General features: G+C 42.1%; 1 protein-coding gene across 1 annotated transcript in view; it reads right to left on the reverse strand.

Moving 5' to 3' along the window:
* Nucleotides 1–18,397, reverse strand: part of TTN (titin) — a 305,556-nt gene extending 287,159 nt beyond the window's left edge. The window contains 7 exon segments of the mRNA XM_039913043.1: nt 171–486; nt 3,110–3,354; nt 3,472–3,563; nt 4,866–5,153; nt 6,872–7,075; nt 15,577–15,680; nt 18,206–18,397. Coding sequence (XP_039768977.1) covers nt 171–486; nt 3,110–3,354; nt 3,472–3,563; nt 4,866–5,153; nt 6,872–7,075; nt 15,577–15,667 — 1,236 coding nt within the window. The 5' untranslated portion in view covers nt 15,668–15,680; nt 18,206–18,397.
* Between the last annotated feature and the right edge of the window lie 3,834 nt (nt 18,398–22,231).

Below are 22,231 nucleotides of genomic sequence, written 5' to 3' on the forward strand. Positions count from 1 at the left end.
ATGTGCAGTGATGACCACGACCGTACTGATGCTCAGGTTTGGCTCCGTAAATGTGAACAGTCGGCCTTGGATGCTCATTGCCTGGACCTACTGCAGTGCCAGGGATTCAAGTCAGAATTTTTGTTCCAGCCCCGCAGATAGTTCCCCAGATTGATTCTCCCACCTCTTACCTGTTTTGCCCCACCAGCTATGGCTCCTGTAGTCACAGAAGCACTGGCAGCTGCTCCAGTGGCCCCAGTGATGGTCACCTGCTCTTGCATACCATATCTTCCTTCCCATCGTTCTTCGGTCCTGATCTGAGTGGAACTCGTTACTGTCGTTTCCTTCATCTGGGATTCTGAGGTAGCCAGGTAGCCTTCTTGCTTCCAAGGGGGCGGGACCTCAGTGCCCAAAGCCATGGAGGTGCTTTGTGCTTTTCGGATCAGTAATGGAGACTTCACAGGTCTGATGGGGGAAGATGAGAGTCTCCCAGCCGGGGACACAGACCTGGGGAATCAAGGGGAGCAGTTCAGTGTGATCTAGCTGAAGACTGGAGTGAAACTGGCAGTTTCATTCATTGTGCATTTGGAAAAAACAATCTCGTCCCATTAGCCTATTTACATTTCCTTACGAAGCAAAGAATTCCATCAAAAAATGGCAATTTGATTCAAATCATGGTAAGCTTTAATCTCTGTGGGAAAATGTGATGTATCTATCTCCCTCACTTACTCGATTTGTCTGGGCAACCGGATTTTATACCATGCATGTTTCTTTTAAACTCAATGGAAGTAAAAGTGCCTGTATGCAGTGGTTTCATTACACTTGATATATGTTGGTATTGTTCTTTGTTATTGATTTATTTTGGTCTTTCATTTTCCCCTATGTTTATCTAATCTTTTCCCTAAGACTTTTTTTCCTCTGAGGAGTTGTGAAAATTGGTTTGTACTGAATTTTGCAATTCCGTATTATAGAAATGCATCAATAGTCTTCATTAACTTGGGGTTTTTATGATGAAAAGACGGTCTCTTGGTGAACAGGTCAACCGGGACCCCAAAATTCACACTCAGATCTTGGTACACTGCTCTGTAGATAGCAAGCTCTCAATAAATTCCGTTGACTAAGAGTTCAGGATTCACTGTGGGCATGGACTGTATCTATTTACTCTTATATTGTACTCTCCTAAGCACTTAGTACAGTGCTTTGCACACAGTAAGTGCTCAGTAAATATAATTAGAAAAAAACGGGTTACCCATTGGAAGCAGCAGTTCTGCAGATTTTTTTACAGACCTTTTTCAGTGGAATAATGAATTTAACTAGACCCTAATAATTTTTTCCCCCTAGATGGCAGCAGTGCATTATTATTTTGGCCCATTCTGTCTTTAATCATCTGAAAAACACCATTTTTAAACTTGCGCTGATAGCAATCAGTCATTCATGTTCAAGGTGTGTTTGCTTTCTGCTACTAAATTTGAGTGGAAATTAACAGTAAGTTCCCACAGTTACAATTATGAGGAGAAATGTACACTCAGTCTTCTTGGAAGAAGGCTCTTGGTGAAAACAGTAAGCAGACTAGAGGGGTTTCTAGAAAAACAGTTCTCTGTTTTACAAATGACTGCACCATACATCCGTCAGTGAGGATTAGTTTAAAATAATGTGGGGATTTCTGTTATTAAAGGAAAAAATGATGCCAGATAGTTCAGTTTACTCTCTGTCCCTTATTAGTCTTACTGTCTTAGTCAAATAGCACTCTGGTAGTCTAATTTGAGGAAAAATAATTTTTTAAAGACATGATTAGTATGACAAGAATGAGCAGCAGCTGGCATAGTGAGAGCATACAACTATGGAAAAATCAATGTAATTGAAGTCATTATAGGAAAGTGTTCCATTTGGTTCCTACAGGGAAAATCACTCAGACCCAGCTAGATGCTATGAATTTATTCAATGAATTAATTTTGCCTTACTCCAAATTAAAATGAAAATCAAAAGGACACTGAATGGATCTTTCAGATATACCTTCCTTCCTTAGTGTCCATTTTTGTCTCCGAATTGACATATTTTCACTTTTTCAGTTTTAACAGTAATTTCTTGGCTGTTTAATTTGGCATGGTCTTGGGCCGAAGGAGCGGCCTGAGGTCTAGAAAACCTTGGGCTTTTTGATCACTCTGAAGAGCACCTGTGGCTCTGGGATCTTCTGGTTGTGACTGCCTCCGCTACTTGAGGATATGCCAAACATTCTGGGAATTTCGTGATAGACAACCTGGGAGTCGAGATGAGATTTAAGAAATCCATTTTCACCTGAGAGTTCGACTTGAATTTGGTTTCCAAAGCAGGTTGGTTACGAGAATGACCAATATCATCATGCCACATATCTGTTCAGGATTTCTGATTCTTAAAGTTGCAGATGTGAAAAACGCTTGGCCCTATTTCCTGCACTATTCTCTCAAACTGTGGGTCCGAACCTTTGTCGTGTCCCAGCACGTGAAGGAATAAATCTCTTGTAATTCTGTCATGTCTCTCATGAATCTGGACTTCACTTGTGTAAAATATCTTTGTGAAAATGCTTGCTAATGCAAATGGTGTTAAATGCCATTCGGTAGCTAAAATGGCCCATCAAAGCCATGAGTGAAAGGACCACCTACTAAGGAATGTTAAAGTCAAATGACTGAGCTTTCATTCTCTGACTCCACTCCTTAGTCTTCTCCCACCCCCTAAGAAAGACTGCAGAGCAGCATGTTGTGACGTACGGGATCCCACACAAGCTATAGAGAAAGTGCAACACTTCTTGCCTCCTCCATGAATTCTTATCTTTAGGTTTCCTTCCAATTCTTCTACTTTCTCCCATGACAAAAACATGCCTATGTTCCGCTTCAAGATTAATTAGACTCGATCGGTCACTCTCTTAAAGCAACTACCTAAACTAACCCGAACCCATCCGTAGCAAACCATGCATAGTCGTCGGTTCCGGTTGGCTTCATCTCTTAGGCAAGGGTCAAAGGGATCTGACTCAGTCCCTTTCTAGGTGCCATTTTGTTGGCGTATTTTCAGCCGCTCTCCTCCGTGTCTCTGCATCTGGCTGGCAGAGAAATGCCAAAATGGTAATGGGACTTTCTGAGGAGTGGAAGGGCCCTACCTGACAGGAGATGGTGTTGGCGCTCTGACGTGTCTGACAGGAGATGGCGACTGTCGGACAGGAGACGGGGATTGCTGTCGGGCCATCTGTGCTTTCGCGGCAACGGCTGGTGGGGTGGGGGACCTGGATTTCGGTTTAGGTGGTATCCGGGGTGGGGTTTTGTGGGGCAGCTGTTGTCCGCTGGCACTGTCTATCACCATCTCGACGGTTGCGATTGATCTGGCATCAAAGTGGGCTTCAATTTTCTGTAATGATTAAGGAGAGAAAAGAATCGAGATGGAAACCCAGCCTTCAGGAGACACGGCTGTCACAATTATGGGCGATTCAACCCTTGAAGACCGGCGGCCGGGTGGCAAAAATACCTTTTCAATTCGAGTTTGTCTTGTTTGAGAAATCTGAGCAGTTGAAGTCGAAACAATTGTTTTAGTCTTTTTAGCGGGTACAACATCTTCGCCTGTGAGAGGGGGAAGGCATACACTTAGTAGTAAGAAGGTAGAGGTGGAGTTCAATTTCAATAATACAGTACTTGGCAAATATTAAGTGCCTAACAAATACCACAGTTATTATTAAATAGCTACGAGCAGTTTCAAGGAGAAGCAGCGTGGCTTAGTGGTAAGAGCGCAGGCTTGGGAGTCAGAGGTTGGGGGTTCTAATCCCAGCTCTGCCACTAGTCTGCTGGGTGACCTTGGGAAAGCCACTTAACTTCTCTGTGCCTCGGTTAACTCATCTGTAAAATGGGGATTGAGACTGTGAGTCCCACGAGGGGCGACCTGATTACCTCGTATCTATCCCAGGGCTTAGAACAGTGCTTGGCACACTGTAAGCATTTAACAAATACCGTAATAATCAAGGCGCCAACGGGTTTTCTGGTAGTTTCAGGACTTCTGCATAACAATATAATTGGGTTGAATCTGGGGAAGTGGGATGAAACTTGCTTAGAAGTGAAGCTATTGGCTTCTGAATGGCTTCAAATTTCATCTGCCATACTGGGCTCTAATTATCCTCAAACTGAATGTTCTCTAGGCTGGAAGCTACTTGTGGGTAGGGATCAGATCTGTCAACTCTAGTGTAATCTCCCAACTGCTTAGTTCAGTGCTGTGCACACAGTAAGCACTCAATAAATGCTACTGATTACCTGTTCCAGCTTCTGATTTCTGCCTGCTCAATGGTTTCAGAGTCTAGTTGGGTGTTGGTGTTCGGTGCTGAGACTCACAAGTACTGAATTCCGCTCACTTGAGCCAACGACATTTTCAAGATAGCAGTCCCGGGCCCTTGGGCTGAGTCTATTCCATTGGAGCCAACCTTTTACTTTTAATACAGAGCCAAAAGGGCTTGACTGTAAGTTCCCCCTTTAGATTGTCAGCTCCTCGGGGGCAGGGCTCAAGTCTATCCCATGGTATCGTTCTCCCTCAAGCTCTTGGTATGGTGCTGTGCATATAATACATGCTTAATATGTACCATTGGGTGATTGAACGATTGAGCTCACGGATTAGTAATCCACATTTGTGAGTTGTCTAAGCTCTCGGTTGGAAATTCTCAGGTCTTATCAGAGATCTGGCAGGGAGAGGCTGTGAATACATTTCAAAAAGTTGTGGGATTGATACTGCTGCCATCTCTCCCACGAAGTCGGCACCCCGTGCTTGCTCATTTAAGCCTCCTTTCCAGTTCAGATGGTCCAACACTTTGACTTGGTCCAGAGCTTGCCAGGACCCATTCCCATCTAGGAGCCCTTACCCCAAGGTTTCACTTTCATTACCTTGAACCAGTAATTCGGCAGTTGAAGTAGCTCTTCCAACACTATTCGTGGCATTTACTGAATAGGTTCCAGAGTCTTCAGGATAAGCTTCGGCAATTAATAAGCTGTAGAGGTCGCCTTCTTGTGAAATCTGAAAATCAGGGGAGCTTTGGATTTCTGCTCCGTCCCAATAGAACTTCACCACAGGTGTAGGGATTCCAGTCACTCTCACGTCAAGTCGAACTTGGCTTCCTTGTCTCACTGTCATGCTCTGTAGTCTTTGTAGAAAGTTAGGTGGTGCTGTCTCTGCTGCAGAGGTTAAAAGAAGGAGAGGAGCAGCAAAATGTCAGACACGAAAAATTAGCCAAGAGATCAAAAGTGCATGAACTTTGAACCAACGAAGGCTCAGCGAATGGGTCATCTTTGATGGTGGTTGAATTTGGCTTAGTCAACAAGGTGGCAAGGATTGGACCAGTCAGCTTCTACTGGGCCATTCTTCCGCTTCCTTTTCTGAGGTGTTCTGTACCATAACCCCCTTGTTACTGCATTTCTTGGGGGCTATACTGGTATTTCTCCCATCTCCCTTTCAGCAAGGCAACTGATCACATTTTAAGGTGACTGCATAGCTTTCAGTAACTGTCCCTTTAAAATTAACTTCTTTAAAAGTGTTCTAGAGTGCCAAGAAAAAAGTTCTGATTTGATGTCGGTCTCATGGGCACACCTGTGGTTTACTTGAATGCTAATTTCTAATTGAATTAGCTTCTAAATTTTCCCATTCATCTCTTCTCCTATTTGATTCTTATGCTGTGTAAATATCCTTGGAAAATCCAAATATTTATCTGCTTTCCAAACCGCAGTCCTAATAATATTGTAATGGGTTGTTAATTGTGCTTCGGAAGGGCATTTTCCAGTTAATTGGGTGGAATGAATTTTAAAATAGTGTAAGTGTTTTGCTGGGGCAGATGGGATTCGTCTTGAAATGACAGCAATGAAATAGGTTAACAACCCCTTCTGATGGTAAAGATGAACCCAGACTCAAGGGAGAGAGAAAGCATTAGAAAAAGGAGAGGGCACTGTGCAAGGAGCAAGAGATATTAAATTTCATCGTTTTGAAGGTATTTGTTAGGCGCTGTACTATATTGTACTAAGCACTGGGGTAGGTGCAAGGTGGTCAGGTTGGACACAGTCCCTGTCACACATGGGGATGACAGTTCCATTTTACAGATGAGGTAACTGCAGCAGAAAGATGTGAAGTGACTTACCCAAGGTCACACAGCAGATAAGTGGCAGAGCATGAAATACCCCACACAGTGGCAAAAGAACATTCTCATACCTTGCTTTTAAAGCTATAGGTCCTTCGAACTGAGAGGGATAATAAGGTGATGTCTGGGTGCAGCAAGTATTAAAGGCAGGTTTGGGGTCACACCTACTTTCTAATATTAAAAATACAAAGGGAATGATGCATTGAAGACCAGAAATCATGTAAACTGAAACACGGCGGTTTGCCCTCCTGGGTGTAAACTTCCCCAGACTTTTGTTTTTGTTTAGGGCTTGTTTTAGGCAGGCAACATTATAATATTGTTATACCGTACTCTCCCAAGCACTTAGTACAGTGCTCTGCAGACAGTAGGCGCTCAATAAATATAATTGACTACTTCTGGGGAAGCAGCGTGGCCTAGTGGCAAGAACAATCAGAGATCACGGGTTCTAATCCCTGCTCAGCCACTTGTCTGCCGTGTGGCCTTGGTCAAGTCACTTAACTTCTCTGTGCCTCAGTTCCCTCATCCGTAAAATGGGGATTTAGAGTGTGAGCGTCATGTGGGTCAGGGACTGGGTCCAATTTGATTACCTTGTATCTACTCCAGGACTTAGTACAATGCTTGGCACATAGTAAGCGTTTTGCAAATAATTATTATTATTATTATTACTTGGGAACCTGTTAGTGTGGGTGTGGGTGGGGGGGGGGGCTTCTGGGGATCCCCCTCCCCACCACCCCCACCCGCCGGCCTCAGGAAACCGCACCGCACCTGTAACAAGTAGTTCAGCAGTACTAGTCGCTTGTCCAGATCCATTGGTGGCTCGCAGGGAATATCTTCCACTGTTACCCTTAGTCACAGCAGCGATCGTGAGTCTAGCGCGGCCATCGCTAAACGAGATCTGCATGCCGGGCAGAGAAGCAGCTGAAAGAACCTGGCCATCCCGAAACCAGCTCACCTCAGGAACTGGAAAACCTGCAGCAGGAGGGAAGACCCAAGAAGGACAGTTCAGTATCCCTACAGCTAAGGATTCCTGCAGGGTTTTGTGCCAATTCCAATCAATCAATCTGTCAACCAATTGTATTTATTCGTCATTTCAATCATATTTATTTATTCAGTCGTATTTATTGAGCGCTTACTGTGTGGAGAGCACCGTACTAAGCTCTTGAGAGAGTACAATATGACAATAGACAGATTCCCGCCCACAGCGAGCTTACAAGTCTGGAGTGGGAGACAGACATTAATATAAATCTATAAGTGACAGATACGTACGTGAGTGCTGTGGAGCAGGGAGGGGGGATGAATAAAAGGAGCAAGTCTGGGTGACGCAGAAGGGAGTGGGAGAAGAGGAAAGGAGGCCTTGATCAAGGAAGTTCTCTGGCAGGAGATGTGCCCTCAATAAGGCTTTGTAGGGATTTATTGAGCACTTAGTTTATGCAAAACCTAAATTTCTTAATCTCTCTGTGCCTTAATCTGTAAAATGGGGTTGGTAATGCCAGCCTCTCCCTATCTCACCGGGAGGCTTCTGGGATCAACTGAGACAATTAATATGAAAGCTTTTTGGAAAAATAAAAGCTCTAAGGAAAGTCAGGGCATTATTATTAATGATGAACAATTAATAATTATAATTAATAATGGTAATAACAATGATTGTGATGGCTACTGTTGTTATTGTCAATATTGTACCTTCAGCATGTGGCAAATACCTCCCCCAGATCTGGAGCTATATTTGAATAAATTCCTATGAACCGCTATGCATACTAATGACACGGATTATGCAAATGAAATGTTCTGCTGCATTGTCTTCTTGTACTCGGGCTTCCATGCAGGATAATCGAATGTTCCAGGGAATTCTGGGTGCAGTCGCCCACTGTCTCGGCAAATAGATGAAAAGGTCCACAAAAGTTTAACTACTTAATTGCCCCGATTCAAGGAAGACGAGCCGCATCGCAATTCCCGGGATGGAATGGCATTAATCCTATTGAGAAGCAGTGTGGCTCAGTGGAAAGAGCCAGGACTGGGAGTCAGAGGTCATGGGTTGGAATCCCGGCTCTGCCACTTGTCAGCTGTGTGACCGTGGGCAAGTCACTTCACTTCTCTGTGCCTCAGTTACCTCATCTGTCAAATGGGGATGAAGACTGTGAGCCCCACGTGGGACAACCTGATTCCCCTGTGTCTACCCCAGCGCTTAGAACAGTGCTCTGCACATAGTAAGCGCTTAACAAATACCAACATTATTATTATTATTATTCCTGGCAGAAAGAAGTCTTTACAAATGTTTCTCTTTAAATTGGATGTTCTGGTCATTCCGAATGGCATTTTTTCTAAGTTTGATCTTTGATTTTACCCATAAAACATTTCTGTTGTTTTCAGCCCAATTATTAGATGGGTGGCTCAGTGGAAAGAGCTCGGGCTTGGGAGTCAGAGGTCATGGGTTTGAATCCCGGCTCTGCCACTTCTCAGCTGTGTGACCGTGGGCAAGTCACTTCACTTCTCTGTGCCTCAGTTACCTCATCTGTAAAATGGGGATTCACTGTGAGCCTCATGTGGGACAACCCAATTACCCTGTATCTACCCCAGTGCTTAGAACAGTGCTCTGCACATAGTAAGCGCTTAACAAATACTGACATTATTAATTGTCCTTATTGCCATTGTGACAAAAGATTACCGTCATGACAAAGAAGAGTAGTCACACCTAGCAGATCCTGGATGGGATTCTCAGTGGAAGAGAGAGTGGTTCATGGGGAGACATCTCAACTGAGGAATCTCCCCTCCATCTTACTGAGATGTCGCCCAAATCTGTTCATCTTCTGGAGCTTCACTTTTAGATCTTGCTGTCAAATTGAGTCTTGCCTTTTTTATTATCATTTCTTTGGGGTGGGAGATTTGCTACAGTGCTATTTGCATTGAATTGTATGTTTAATAATTTCACATGTTTGCCTAGAGGCTGTCATGCATTTTGAACAAATCTTACAAATACACAAATAAAATTACTGAACAATAAGGTAATCATGCTGGAGAATAAGAAATTAAAATCTCTCAACAGGAACTCTCTGAGCCAAAGGAGGTCTAACGCATTTGAAACATACTTTTGTTGCAACATCTGTCCCCTGCTAATTAGCTTCCCTCTTGAAGTTATCAAAGAACTAAAGATGAGAGCATTAGAGATGCAGCAATATGACAGAGAAGAATAAGAAATAACTAGGAAACAAAGACCGTAAAGGGAATCAATCAATTTTTCTGAACGGAGAAATCCTATTTGGATAATTAAATATCTATTCCTTGGGATGAAATATTTCAGGTGGGGCAGGGAAATGTACAGTCGTTTCTTTTTTTGTTTGTGGTGTTATGAAGGTTAATGGGCTGCTGACGCGTTAGCTATTCCTTAGGAAGTTGTTGCGGTTGAGAGGCTCTTTGGGAGATGCAGGGACCCTTGGGCACCATTAAAGTGTCTCTCTGAGCAATCACTTCCTGGGGAAAGAACACAGGACCAAGAGTTAAGAGGCCTGGATGGTAATCCCTGCTCCACTGCTTCCCTCCAGTGTGACCTCAGAAATCAGGGGAGTGGGAATGGGCATAACCTCCACCCTTTATATCTCCTAAACTCCCTAGATGGGGAAGGACACTCTCTAGACTGTAAGCTCATTGTAGGGAGGGAATTTATATTGTTCTATCGTACTCTTCCAAGCACTTATATACAGTGCTCTGCACACAGTTAGCACTCAAATACAAGTTGACTGACTGACCCATTAAACTTCATTCCATCAACCTCAGACTAAAATGGAAAGCTCTCCAACAAGACTGTAAACTCCTTGAGGACAGGTATAGTGTTTACCAACTCTGTTGTATTGTACTCTCCCAAGTTCTTAGTACAATGCTTTGCACAAAGTGAACACCTAATAAATGCCATTGACTGGTTGACTGATTCTATTTATTGCTCTTGATTCTATTTATTGCTATTGTTCTTGTCTCTCCGTCTCCCCCGATTAGACTGTAAGCCCGTCAAAGGGCAGGGACTGTCTCTATCTGTTACCGATCTGTACATTCCAAGTGCTTAGTACAGTGCTCTGCACATAGCAAGCGCTCAATAAGTACTATTGAATGAATGAATGAATGATTAATTATTCTGATTCAGAAATGGTCAGAAGTCTGAGTTCCAAGACAGATGGTTTCAGGGAGAATTTACTTGTATGCAGAGTGGCAAAATCAATGATATCCTCTTCAGAATCAACTTATTCATGGTGTAAGTTCATATAGGGCTTTAAAAGAGAAATGAATACATCCTTTTGCAGTCAGTAGGAGTTTATCGTATATGAGGAAAATGGGATTGGTCCTCATGTAACTATACCATAGAAAATAAAGAATCATTATGTGGCATTTGTGCTCGGTAAAATAAAATATTATCCAATTATATTTCAGATTATCCCATTTTATTTCAGGTTGATACACAGAACTGCCCAAAACAGAAAATTAAATCTTATTGTCTGTCCTCGTCGGAAGCCATAAAAGTAAGAAAGCAGGTGAACTGAATCATAAGGATCCCTTAAATTAAAGACAGAGTGGGCTTCCAAATTGTTCCATATTGGTTTATCTGGACATTTGGGATGGACAGCACTGATTAAGCACTGCTACAGTTCCGTACTTGGAAAGGCCACCATGATCTATTGGGTGTAGAGAGCTGAACAACCATAATTAGGAAGTCCTCTGGAATCTTCAGTGTATAAGAAGTGAGAAAATGAAAATGCTCTTCTCTCCGGGGCTTGTGTATTGATTCCCAAGGTTAAATTTTAGCTACCAGATGGATTTTAAAATTCTCACCCACACAAGAGATTATAGATCTTGGGTTCAGTAAGTCAATCAAAGCAGTGCATCGTACTAAACGCATGGGAAAGGAAGATACAAAAGAGTTGGTCCCCATAATCCCTGTTCTCAAGGAGCTTTGTGTTTCTTTTTTTTTTTAAATGGTATTTGTTAAGCATGTCCTATGTGCCAGACACTGTACTGAGCACTGGGGTAGATACACACTAATCTGACTGGACACAATATCCTACTTGGGACTCAGCACCCTAATCCCCATTTTACAGATGAGGTAACCAAGGCCCAGAGATGTTCGAGTCACTTGCCCAAGGTCACACAGCAGTCAAATGGCAGAGCCAGGATTGGAACCCAGGTCCTTCTGACTCACAGGCCAGTGCTCTATCTAGTAGGGCACACTGCTGCTCCCTTTTCTCCTTCTACAGCCCAGCCCGCACACTCTGCTCCTCTGCCTCTAACCTCCTCACTGTGCCTCGTTCTCGCCTGTCCCACCGTCGACCCCCGGCCCACGTCCTGCCTCTGGCCTGGATTGCCCTCCTTCCTCACATCGGCCAAACTAGCTCTCTTCCCACCTTCCAAGCCCTACTGAGAGCTCCCCTCCTCCAGGAGGCCTTCCCAGACTCAGCTCCCCCATCCTCTGCTCTTCCTCCCCTCCCCATCGCCCCTACTCCCTCCCTCTGCTCTAGCCCCTTCTCCGCCCCACAGCACTTGTGTATATTTGTACATATTAATTATTCTATTTATTTTATTAATGATGTGTATATATCTATAATTCTATTTATCTATTTTTATGGTATTGATGCCTGTCTACTTGTTTTGTTTTGTTTTCTGCCTCCCCCTTCTAGACTGTGAGTCCATTGTTGGGTAGGGATTGTCTCTGTTGCCGAATTGTACTTTCCAAGAGCTTAGTACAGTGCCCTGCACATAGTGAGCGCTCAAGGAATATGATTGAATGAACGAATGCTCAAAATTATGTTAAAGAAGTCTGCCAAATGGAAGAAAATAACTTAGTTTTGTAGAGTCTGATTCTACTAAAAAAAAAAGATAGCACTTTGGCTGAGTTCTTATCATTTCTTTGGGGAAAATGGGGTAATAATAATAATAATGATGTTGGTATTTGTTAAGTACTTACTATGTGCAGAGCACTGTTCTAAGCGCTGGAGTAGATACAGGGTAATCATGTTGTCCCGTGTGAGGCTCACAGTTAATCCCCATTTTACAGATGAGGTAACTGAGGCACAGAGAAGTGAAGTGACTTGCCCACAGTCACACAGCTGACTAGTGGCAGAGCCTGGATTCGAACCCATGACCTCTGACTCTCAAGCCCGGGCTCTTTTCACTGAGCCACGCTGCTTCTCTGGTAGACGTTATTTGGAACCTGAGGTAAGTCTAAAAAATGGTATTTCTCATTCGATCTGATTATCTGCTTAGTACGCAGCTGTCGTACTATATCTACCTTCCTTTTACTGCTTGAAGCAGCTGTCTTCTAAGGATCTGACACCAACCAGTGCTCATAGATTCTGATTGATCTTTTGTTTTTATTAATGGCCTCTGTTAAAGCACTTACTCTGTGACAGACACTGTACTAAGCACTGGGGGAGATATGAGCTAATCAGGTTGGACACATTCCCTGTCCCACTTGGGGTTCGCAGGCTTAATCCCCATTTCCCAGAAAAAGTAACTGAGGGCCAGAGAAGTGAAATGACTGGTCCGAGATCACAAAGCAGACAAGTGGTAGGGGCGGCATTAGAATCCAGGTCCTTCTGACCAGGCCCATATTCTATCCATTAGGCCATGCTGCTTCCCTGGGTGGGCAAAGCTTGTCGGCTTTGGACCGGATCGTTCATCCCAAGGAAGAACGGGGTGGTTTTTGAACATCTGGATTTACCCAGTCTTTTGTCGGTCCCCCTTTCTCCTGATTTGATTGGTCCATAGTTGATTTTTTTTCTGCTAGGGCTCAGAAGAGACACAGTTGGGCTAGCTACAAGTCCCCCGGGGCTACTTTGAACCCAACCTGGAGGGAATCTCCAAATGTAGGGTTGTCTAATCAATCAAACAGTGGTACTGTACTAGATCCTTCAGAGGGTACAAAACAACCGAGTTGGTAGACTCTACCCAATGTGTGGAGGTTCTATTCACTGAAGTGTCCTTCCTCTTCGGAGCATTTCATTAGAAGTCACCGTGACACTTTTGTCAATCAGTGCTACAGATAGTCTTTCGACTTGGTTTTGCTCCCGTTTGAGACGGGCAAGAAGTGATCCGCCCAAAACTCCCGACTGAAAAACTGAACAGAATAGCAGTTCACACAGTCATTCTAATCAACACGGTCTCTGGAAGCAATCACTTTATCTCCTCAAATGTCAAGCTGATCCGACATTTGTTTCCACCCATCGAGAATGTGAAGTTCATCACAGCAGTGAGGCTGAACTGGAGCCGATAAAATGTATTCCACATCCTTTTAAGGCCTTCCCTTGTGGCATGAGGTTTTAAAATTGTTTTTCCTCTCACATCCTTCTCAATGGAGTAATTAATTTATCAGAACAGTTGACTGCTTGGGACAGAATTTCACACATGCAAATTCCTAATTCATTTCGGGAGTGCTGATGAAAGAGGAATAAAATGGAGTTTGTACACTGCATTCATTCATTTGAGACTAGGGCTAAGAAAGATATTTTTTATGAGTACCTGGACTTCACTAGTCATTCTTTCCAAATGTGATTGATCTAGATTAAAAATTAAGCTAAGAACAAAATTAAAGCATTATAAGAATAAAATTAGAGAGGAAAGAAAAGGTTCTTAATATCTACAGGAGAAGAACCCCAGTCTTTCTCATAACGTTATTGTTTAGCCCACACACAGCACTGAGAGCATAATGGAAGCTGTGTGCATGAGGCCTAGAGGATAATCTGCTCAAGGAGGGTGCCCTTAGCCATGGGTGAATTTCAATCTATTTTCCCCCGAGTTTCGGCGACGAACGACAGTGTAGTTGTTATTAGGGGGTGCCCTTTAAGGGTTTTTTTTTTTACCAGATTTAATCAAATTTTTACCCCCCAAATATTTTTTTATGATATTTGCCAGACACTGTTTGAATTGCTGGGGTAGGTACAAGTTAATTAGGTCAGACACAGTCCCTGGATACAAGCAAATCAGGTTGAATACAGTCCCTGTCCCATGTGAGGCTCACAGTTTTGATCCCCATTTTACAGATGCGGTAACTGAGGCAAGGAGAAGTGAAGTGACTTGCCCAAGTTTACACATCAGACAAGTGGCTGAGTTGGGATTAGAACCCATGACCTTCTGACTCCCAAGCCTGTGCTCTATCTGGTCATTTAAAAATCTATTATAAACATTTTTAAGAAATACGAATTCACTTTTTTGACATATAGTAAAGAGGCTGGAGCTTCCTAGCGTATTGGATACCTATTATATTGTATATTATTTTTTCCTTATCATGTGGTTACACTATCATTTTTACTGTTCCAAGAGCCCACATGGCAAAACCATCATTTGAATATTGTTAATTTTTTTACTGATGTGTTTGATACCTTAAATAAAGGGAAAATTTCTTTAATATTACAGCAAATATGACCAAAGCTGCGATGTTCAGTATTCATTTAACCATTTGCATCATTTGCAAATATCAGAAAGCTGCATTTTTCTAAAGAAACTGTGGTCTTGCAGATGTTGTAAAAAGCAAAACTAAAACCTGCAATTAAAAAACAACAACAACCCCAATCTTACCTGAATTTAAAGAAGACTTATTTTTCCTCAAAGTAAATGTTTTTAACCCAGAAAATACATTTGGGGGTCCATTTAACAATGGTTTAAATGGGAGTCTCCATCATATTTGGTGAAGGGTAGGATTAAGGGAAGGATAGGATAAACATTGATGAAAATATATTAAACACGCTTAAGAAACTTTCAAGTCTGCTCGTTGGCCTCAGGCCAACATCTTTCATACCCCTGAAGATTGATTAATACCATAAATAGAGGGAGCCATTTAGGCATCATGTGTGCGTTCAAGTATTGCACCACTGCACTCTCTCAAGAGCTTCCTACAGGGCTCTGCACACAGTAAGCACACAGAAAGTACCACTGATTGATTAAGGAATGGATTGATCTTGCATTTTGAATGATTTGAATGATGATACTGGCTGATACCCCTTCTCATTTCAAGATAAGGCTGCAAATTCACCGTGGCTTAAGCACTTTCCTCCCCCTTCTTTCTGAAGAGGGTGAATGGAGCCTATTTTAACTGAGTGTATTAGTGTGCTTCAGGGCCTGAGTGTAAAGTGCCTTTTCGCTGAATAGGGTGTGAAAGTTAACATTGAAAACTACCATGTTTTCATATGTCCTCGAAAATCAAATCAGAAGTCTTTCATTATTGGTACACATTTACAGTGCTATTTTTGAGGCAGCTTTGAGGTTATGATAATTATTTTGCTTCATGGAACCCTAAATATGAATAAAACATGCTGAAATCCCATTTGCACATGAGATCTTGTCAGTGCTGTGCGATGGGTACTACGCCTAAAATGACCCGCATTGAGAATTGTCTGGGAACAAAAAACACACACATTAAAATGGTGGTCAAATTGGCTTTTGCTGCTCCCTATTTAAAAAAAAAATGAAAGGGGAAAGGAAGTTAATAAGAGTCTTACCACTAATATGAGCCTCAAAGGTTGCGGCACTACCCTCCAGTGCCACAACACTTTGTAACGGCTGTGTGAACGTCGGTGCTTGGGTTGCCATTTTTTTAGGCACTCTGGAAGGGAGAGAAAGAAAAAAATTAGATTCACCAACCTAAGATGTCACTCTTCATCAGTGAATTGATTTTCAACATTTAACACTGGAAATACATATGCCTCTGGAAGGATGATTTTTTTAATGGTATTTGTTTAGTGCTTGCAATGTTTCAAGCACTGTGGTAGGCACACTTTAATCAGGTTGGACACACTCCCTGTCCCATTTGGGGCTCACAGTCTAAAATGAAGGAAATGGATTTAATCTCTGTTTTACAGATGAGGTGACTGAGGCATGGAGAAGTTAAGTGACTCCCCCAAGGTCACAATGGCAAGCAGTTGGCAGAGCTGGGATTAGAAGCCAGGTCTTCCGACTCCCTGGCCCATGCTCTTTCCGCTAGGCCACGCTGCTTCTCTGTTGCTGATTTCCCTCATCTGTCATGCTTGCTTCTGGAGATGGGATGAAATATGACCCGTAACTCCATCCCTCTAGTTGCCCATCTTTGACCACTGGGGCTTGTGCTGGCCTGCAGCCTAATTGGGAAAATCTAACGCACAGGGAGGGAGGGAGGGAGGGAGGGAGGAAAGGAGATAGGTTGAAAGAGGAGAGGGAGAAGTAGGAGGAATGTGGGCCCATTGTAGAAGTGGGGAAATTCCTGAAGGTCAGAAATGGTTGGGAATGTAGTGGGTTTTAGTGAAAGAGGAAAATAGGAAATGGAATAAGATGGGAGTTTAAGGTAAAGAAAGATTACCAAGGATCTCTTGATGAGATTTTAAAAATGAATCGATTTTGTTCCCCTAGTTTTTTTTTCTTTTATTAACTCCAAAGACATTTTGTTTTGAGTCATAATTTCTAAATTTCCAATGATTTTTCTAGGAAGATCCAAGTTATCTTGGACCACTGCAGCCTCCCTATTGTTTATTTAGGATTCTCCTTAAATAAAAAAAAGACTCACCAAAACTAGAATGGAAACATCTGCCATAATTTTGCCTGAAGAGAAATGGGGTGAATTTGTTTTTAACTCAAGGAGACATGAAACTCGCCACAATGTGGTGTCTTTCAGAAAGATACCAGGAGGAATGAGGGAACTGGAGTTTTGGAAGAGCTAGAGAAAGACAGCTACTGACATATGTCTTTTACAACTAAGAGCAGGTGTGAAAGGTTTGCTCTCTGTGGCTATATTAAACTTTTACTTTCCTAACACAAGATGCTTAACATAGGACAGATTTGCAAGCTAAGTCATCTGTCTGTCAGATCTGATAAAATATAGTAATCATTCTAAAATTAAAGTGGCCATGCGCTTTAATTTACTACTTTTAATAAAAGTCTGGGTTTCCAAAAATAGGAAATTAAACACATTTTTATGAAATGATAGACATCATTGTAATTACTTTCCTCTTTTTCCTGCATGAATATTACGATTTTCCTAGAATAATATCTTAAAACGTGTATTTCTCTCTAGAGTATTTTATGATTATTTGTTTGAGGCATGCGTTGTAACAATATATTACTTTTATGATTATTGTGACTATTTGTCTAGAATGAAGTAATTTGAATACTCCTTTTCAGTTTTCATATAAATTGTGCCTTTTGTAAGATCTCCTATTTACAGAGTATGCTGAATATTGCTTTAAAATACACAGATTCCACTGAGTTAATTTAGGGAAGATGGTAGTTCTGAGGAATACTTAGAAACTGTGATCACTTAAAGCATATTTCTATTTTCGTTCAAATCTTTAATAGCTCTCTCCAATCATGTATTGACATTTATTGCTTAATGATTTTTGAGATTAATCAGAAGTCAAATATGATTTATGAATAGGCTCAGGGGATTCAATGAAAACCTATAGATTTGTTCCTAAATGCATTGCATCTAACTAAGCCTAATTGATCTTTTATTCGTTGTAAAGTTTAGTACCGTATTGTGAAGGCAAATTTTGTTGATTAAAAAGTTGTTCTTCTAAGGTCTCTGTATAAGAAAGGTTAAAAGGTATTCAGCTAAATGTCACGCTCCAAAAATAACCAACCTAGGCCTGATTGACAGCAGACAAGTGTTCTGTTACTGCCGGGCAACTGATATCCCACCATTTGATTTCCTTAAAAAGTCATCAGGGCTTAGCTGATGCCACATGTCTTTTATCAGAGCTATTCTTGGTGTGTCTCAGTTTATCACAAGTAATGTAACCTTGAACAATCCAACAGGCAGTAAGGAGTATGGAACTGAAGCAAAAGTTTTCTTACCCAACATTTCAATTGTCAGATTCAAAACTAGGTGTATTGGAAGAATGAGGTTTCCTGGTTGGTCTCATTATAACTGACGATCACAAGCACGAGACCAATTTGATACCGAGTTTTAAAGTGTCACTAAAAGTGTAAATTCAGCAGACCAGTCATATGCGTACATGTATATATCTGTTTAGCAACAGATATCTACATATACACATCATTACACAGGGGACCGATCATATTGATTTACACGGAATAGAAAGATTTCATCAAGAATAAGAAATCCACGGCATGGCGAAAATCAAAAAAATGTGTACTAACCTGATTTCTCAGGAGTGCCTAAAAGGGTTGGGCTAAGCCCAGCGTTCCTTCGGAAACGACGTCCTTATCCACAGTTTGATGTTTAGACAATCCCAGGCATGAATCGGTGAGCCTCTAAACCTAAAAAAACAAAACTACACTGTTGGGACAGTGTAGTTTTGTTTTTCTATGCAATCCCTACACCCGAGGCGAGGCTGGGAATGCACAACTGCTCAGAAGCGCTCACATGGTTGTTTTACTTTATATACCCCAGCTCCAAAGGCAGACCCACATCACGGCGGCAGGGCCTCTTCTGATTGGTTCGCAAAAGAAAGCATCATGGGTATGGGGGAGTTGCTTCTTGCGGGAGCAGGACACCTGTTCTTCTGATTGGCAAGGCTAAATTTGGCACCCCAAAAGGGATCGAACCCAAGAAATATCCCATATTGTCGGAATAGCTCTTTCGGTTTAGGGTACGATTTGCTACTGCTAATGTCTTAAAACTCAGCTTTGGGCAAAAGAAATGATAAGAAAGGAATTTGTTTGATAACCCTCGTGATGACCAAATAGCGAACAGCTAACACTGTCAGTCAGAGCCTATTTGCCCTTCCCTTCCCCCATAAAACACACCAAATGCATCTGTCAGTCATCATAGCAAATAAGGGGACTGACTGCCTGCGTATGGCATGATCGTATTAGTGGAATCTATTGTATTTCTGTAAAAAAGGGGTACTGGTAATGTGTGTCGACTTGGGCTTTTGGACAGAGGTGAAATTTTACTGATGGTCTATTAGTTTTTTATAGGATTTGGCAAAAATCAACGCTGAATGAGGGAACAAGAACTTTGAGTTGATTTAGTCTGGAATAATATGCAAGATCCATTCTTTAGCAAACATCTAAGTACAATTTTCAAATTATTCACAAATCCTTTTCAGCCTCATGAATGCTGTCTTAGTGATCGCTCAAATATGCTGCAGCTCAGAGGAAAAATGAGAAAATCTAGAGCTGAATTAATTTCCTGAAAGAGGCATTTCCAAACTGTACCACATGATCAACTGATAAGCTTCACAATACCCTGCAAATTGGGGACTATTTTCTCTCTTTCAATGGGAAGAGTGTTTCTTTTGTAGAAAGCTTACTTTTTCAAGTACGAGCGACATGCACTTTTGTCTCAATTAAAAATTTGACCGTGGCTGAAGAAAATAGCCGTGCACAATACAATTCCTCTTTTTGCGTACCCTTTTTTGATTGTGAATTCAAACAGTTTTCTGGGTTTGGAATGTGTTGCACTTTACCATATGCTTTGGGCAGCTACAAATAGCAGAAGACTTGGTTTGATTTGGTTTGAACATATCTTTGTCTGACCAAATCCAGAGGATCCATTTTGGTGCCATAATCATTTTTAGAATACTGCTCTTAGGAGTAGTGATGGCACTTATTGAGTGCCTCTGAATAAGCTGCTCCTTTTTTGCTTCCTGTCATGCAGGATTTAAACCGCTCCCTCTTAATGAAGCTCCTAACTTATGGAGAAACATATCAACGTGACAGTTTGACAGTGCTGGAATAAGGAAATACAATATTGAAGAGCAAGGAGAGGGTTTTTGTATTTGTTTGCTAGAACAGCTCTCAATTTGAAAACCTTGAATGCAAATGGATATTTTTCAGAATGAAAGAAATTAATGCCAATAGAACATTGGCGATGAATGCTGATTCTAACACAGGCATCATACCGTAGTGGATTCTTGAACGGTTTTATCAGTGCCGCCTGGAAGCCATGCTTCCCATCAAAAGTCAGGAAAGAATTATGCCCGGTGAGTTAAGTTTTCTCAGGAAGCCAAGCCTCTAGTAACAATTCTATTGATCTAGTGGAAAGAACACAACTCTGGAAATCAGGAAAACTGGATGCTGGTCCACTTTCAGGAGCTACGCCATTCCTAGTGAAGATTTCTGACCCAAGAACCATCCTGAAAATTCTGCAGGGGATAGGCCCAGAAGGAATCCTGAGAAATGGCTGTCAACACAAGGACCTAAGCTGCAGCATTTACCAACTTTTTGCTGTTCCAGCACAGCACTGAAACTACGCTGAATGGGTCCTGCACATAAAACAATCCTTACATGCCTGACGCATGTGTTGCAGCCCTGCCTGCCAATCAGTTCACTGCACTCCTTGCTCCCGCAGGGCCATGACTGGCAGAAACAAAAGACTCTGGGTGGAATCGGGCAGACCCCTTACAGCCTGTCCTAGTGGAAAGAACACGGGTCTGGGAGTCAGAGGACCTGGGTTCTAATCCCCATCTGCCATCCGTGGGCTGTGTGACCTTGAGCAAGTCACTTAACTTCTCTGGGTCACAGTTACCCCATCTGTAAAATGGGAATTAAATTTTATTTAGACTGTGAGCTCCATGTGGGCAGGGACTTTTTCCAACCTGATTATATCGCATCTATCCCAGTGCTTAGTATAGTGTTTCCTACATGGTAAGCACTCAACGGATACCACAATTTATCAATCTCTTGTCCAAATTGTGCTTAGTATAGTGTTTCGTACATGGTAAGCACTTAACAGATATCACAATTAGTCAATCTCTTGTCTAAGTTCATGGTCCTGAAGTCTTGCAAATGAGGCTCGATGGGAGATTCCATCATTACATCCAGTGAGGTCCTAGAATGTAGCTGTTGAAACTCTGCGGGCATGATGGGAATAGAGAAAGATGGCAGGATACCCTAGATGTTCTCTGAAAAGCTGAAGTACAAAAGCTGAATGAGCTGGAGAAACAAACTGAAAACTCACAGCCTAACCCACTAAGTGTAATGGGGACTACATGGAGGCAGTGAAGGGAAAGAGACCAAATGGGTAGGCAGCTGATGATAGGTATATGAAATAAACACTCAGGGGTAATAATGATGATAAAAATAATAACATTTGTATTTGTCAAGTGCTTACTGTGTGTCAAACACTGTTCTAATCACTGGGGATATTCAGGTCAAACACAGTCCCCGTCCCAGACGGGGCTTACAATCTAAGTAGTAGAGAGAACAGGTATCGAATCCCTATTTTACAGATGAGTCAGTCAGCCAGTCACTCAAATGTATATATTAAGCACTTACTGTGTGCAGAGCACTGTACTAAGCACTTGGGAGAGTACAGTGTAACAGTACATGGACACATTCCCTACCAAGATGAGACAACTGAGGCACAGAGAATTTAAGTGACTTGTCCAAGGTCACACAGCAAGAAGGCGGTGGAGCTGGAATTAGAACTCAGCTGAGAAGCAACAGGCTAGGGAGTCAGAAGGACCTGGGTTCTAATTCTGGCTCCGCCACCTGTCTGCTGTGTGTCCTTGGGCATAGTCGCTTAACTTCTCTGTGCCTTAGTTACCTGATCTGTAAAATGGGGATTAAGACTGTGTGGGACATGGACTGTGTCCAACCTGATTACCTTGTATCTATATAGTAGATACATAGCATTCAGTAAGTGTTTAAAAAAATACCATTAAAAAATGAACCTCCCCTTCCCGAAACCAGGCCTCTGACTTCCAGGTCTGGGCAGTTTCCACTAAGCCATATCACTCTTCTGAATCCAGGCGAATTCACTTGAACACAGATGAATTTCCTTTATTATGTTGGAGGCAGAGGGCCTGATAGGATTGATCGTTAATCAACCAATCATATTTATTAAGTGTTTACTATGTGCAGAACACTATACTAAGTGCTTGCCTCTCCTTCCCACTCCACTTTCTCTCCCATTTTGGGACTGTAGAGGGAAAGTCAGTGCTTTGTCTATGGCTTTTTGACCAGATCAGCAGCTGAAGCTAGGTGGGTAGCTTCTTGCTAGGTGGTGGCTGGCAGTAGTTGTAATAATTATTATTATTATTAATGATAATAATTACTGCTATTATTACAGTATTTGTTAAGCGCTTACCATGTGCCAGGCATTGTACTAAGTGCTGGGGAATATGCAAGTAAATCGGGTTGGGCACAGTCCCTGTCTTGCATGGGGCTCACAGTCTTAATCCCCATTTTACAGCTGAAGCAACTGAGGCCCAGAAA

Source organism: Ornithorhynchus anatinus, chromosome 9 (assembly GCF_004115215.2).
Source record: "Ornithorhynchus anatinus isolate Pmale09 chromosome 9, mOrnAna1.pri.v4, whole genome shotgun sequence".
NCBI classification, from domain to species: domain Eukaryota; kingdom Metazoa; phylum Chordata; class Mammalia; order Monotremata; family Ornithorhynchidae; genus Ornithorhynchus; species Ornithorhynchus anatinus.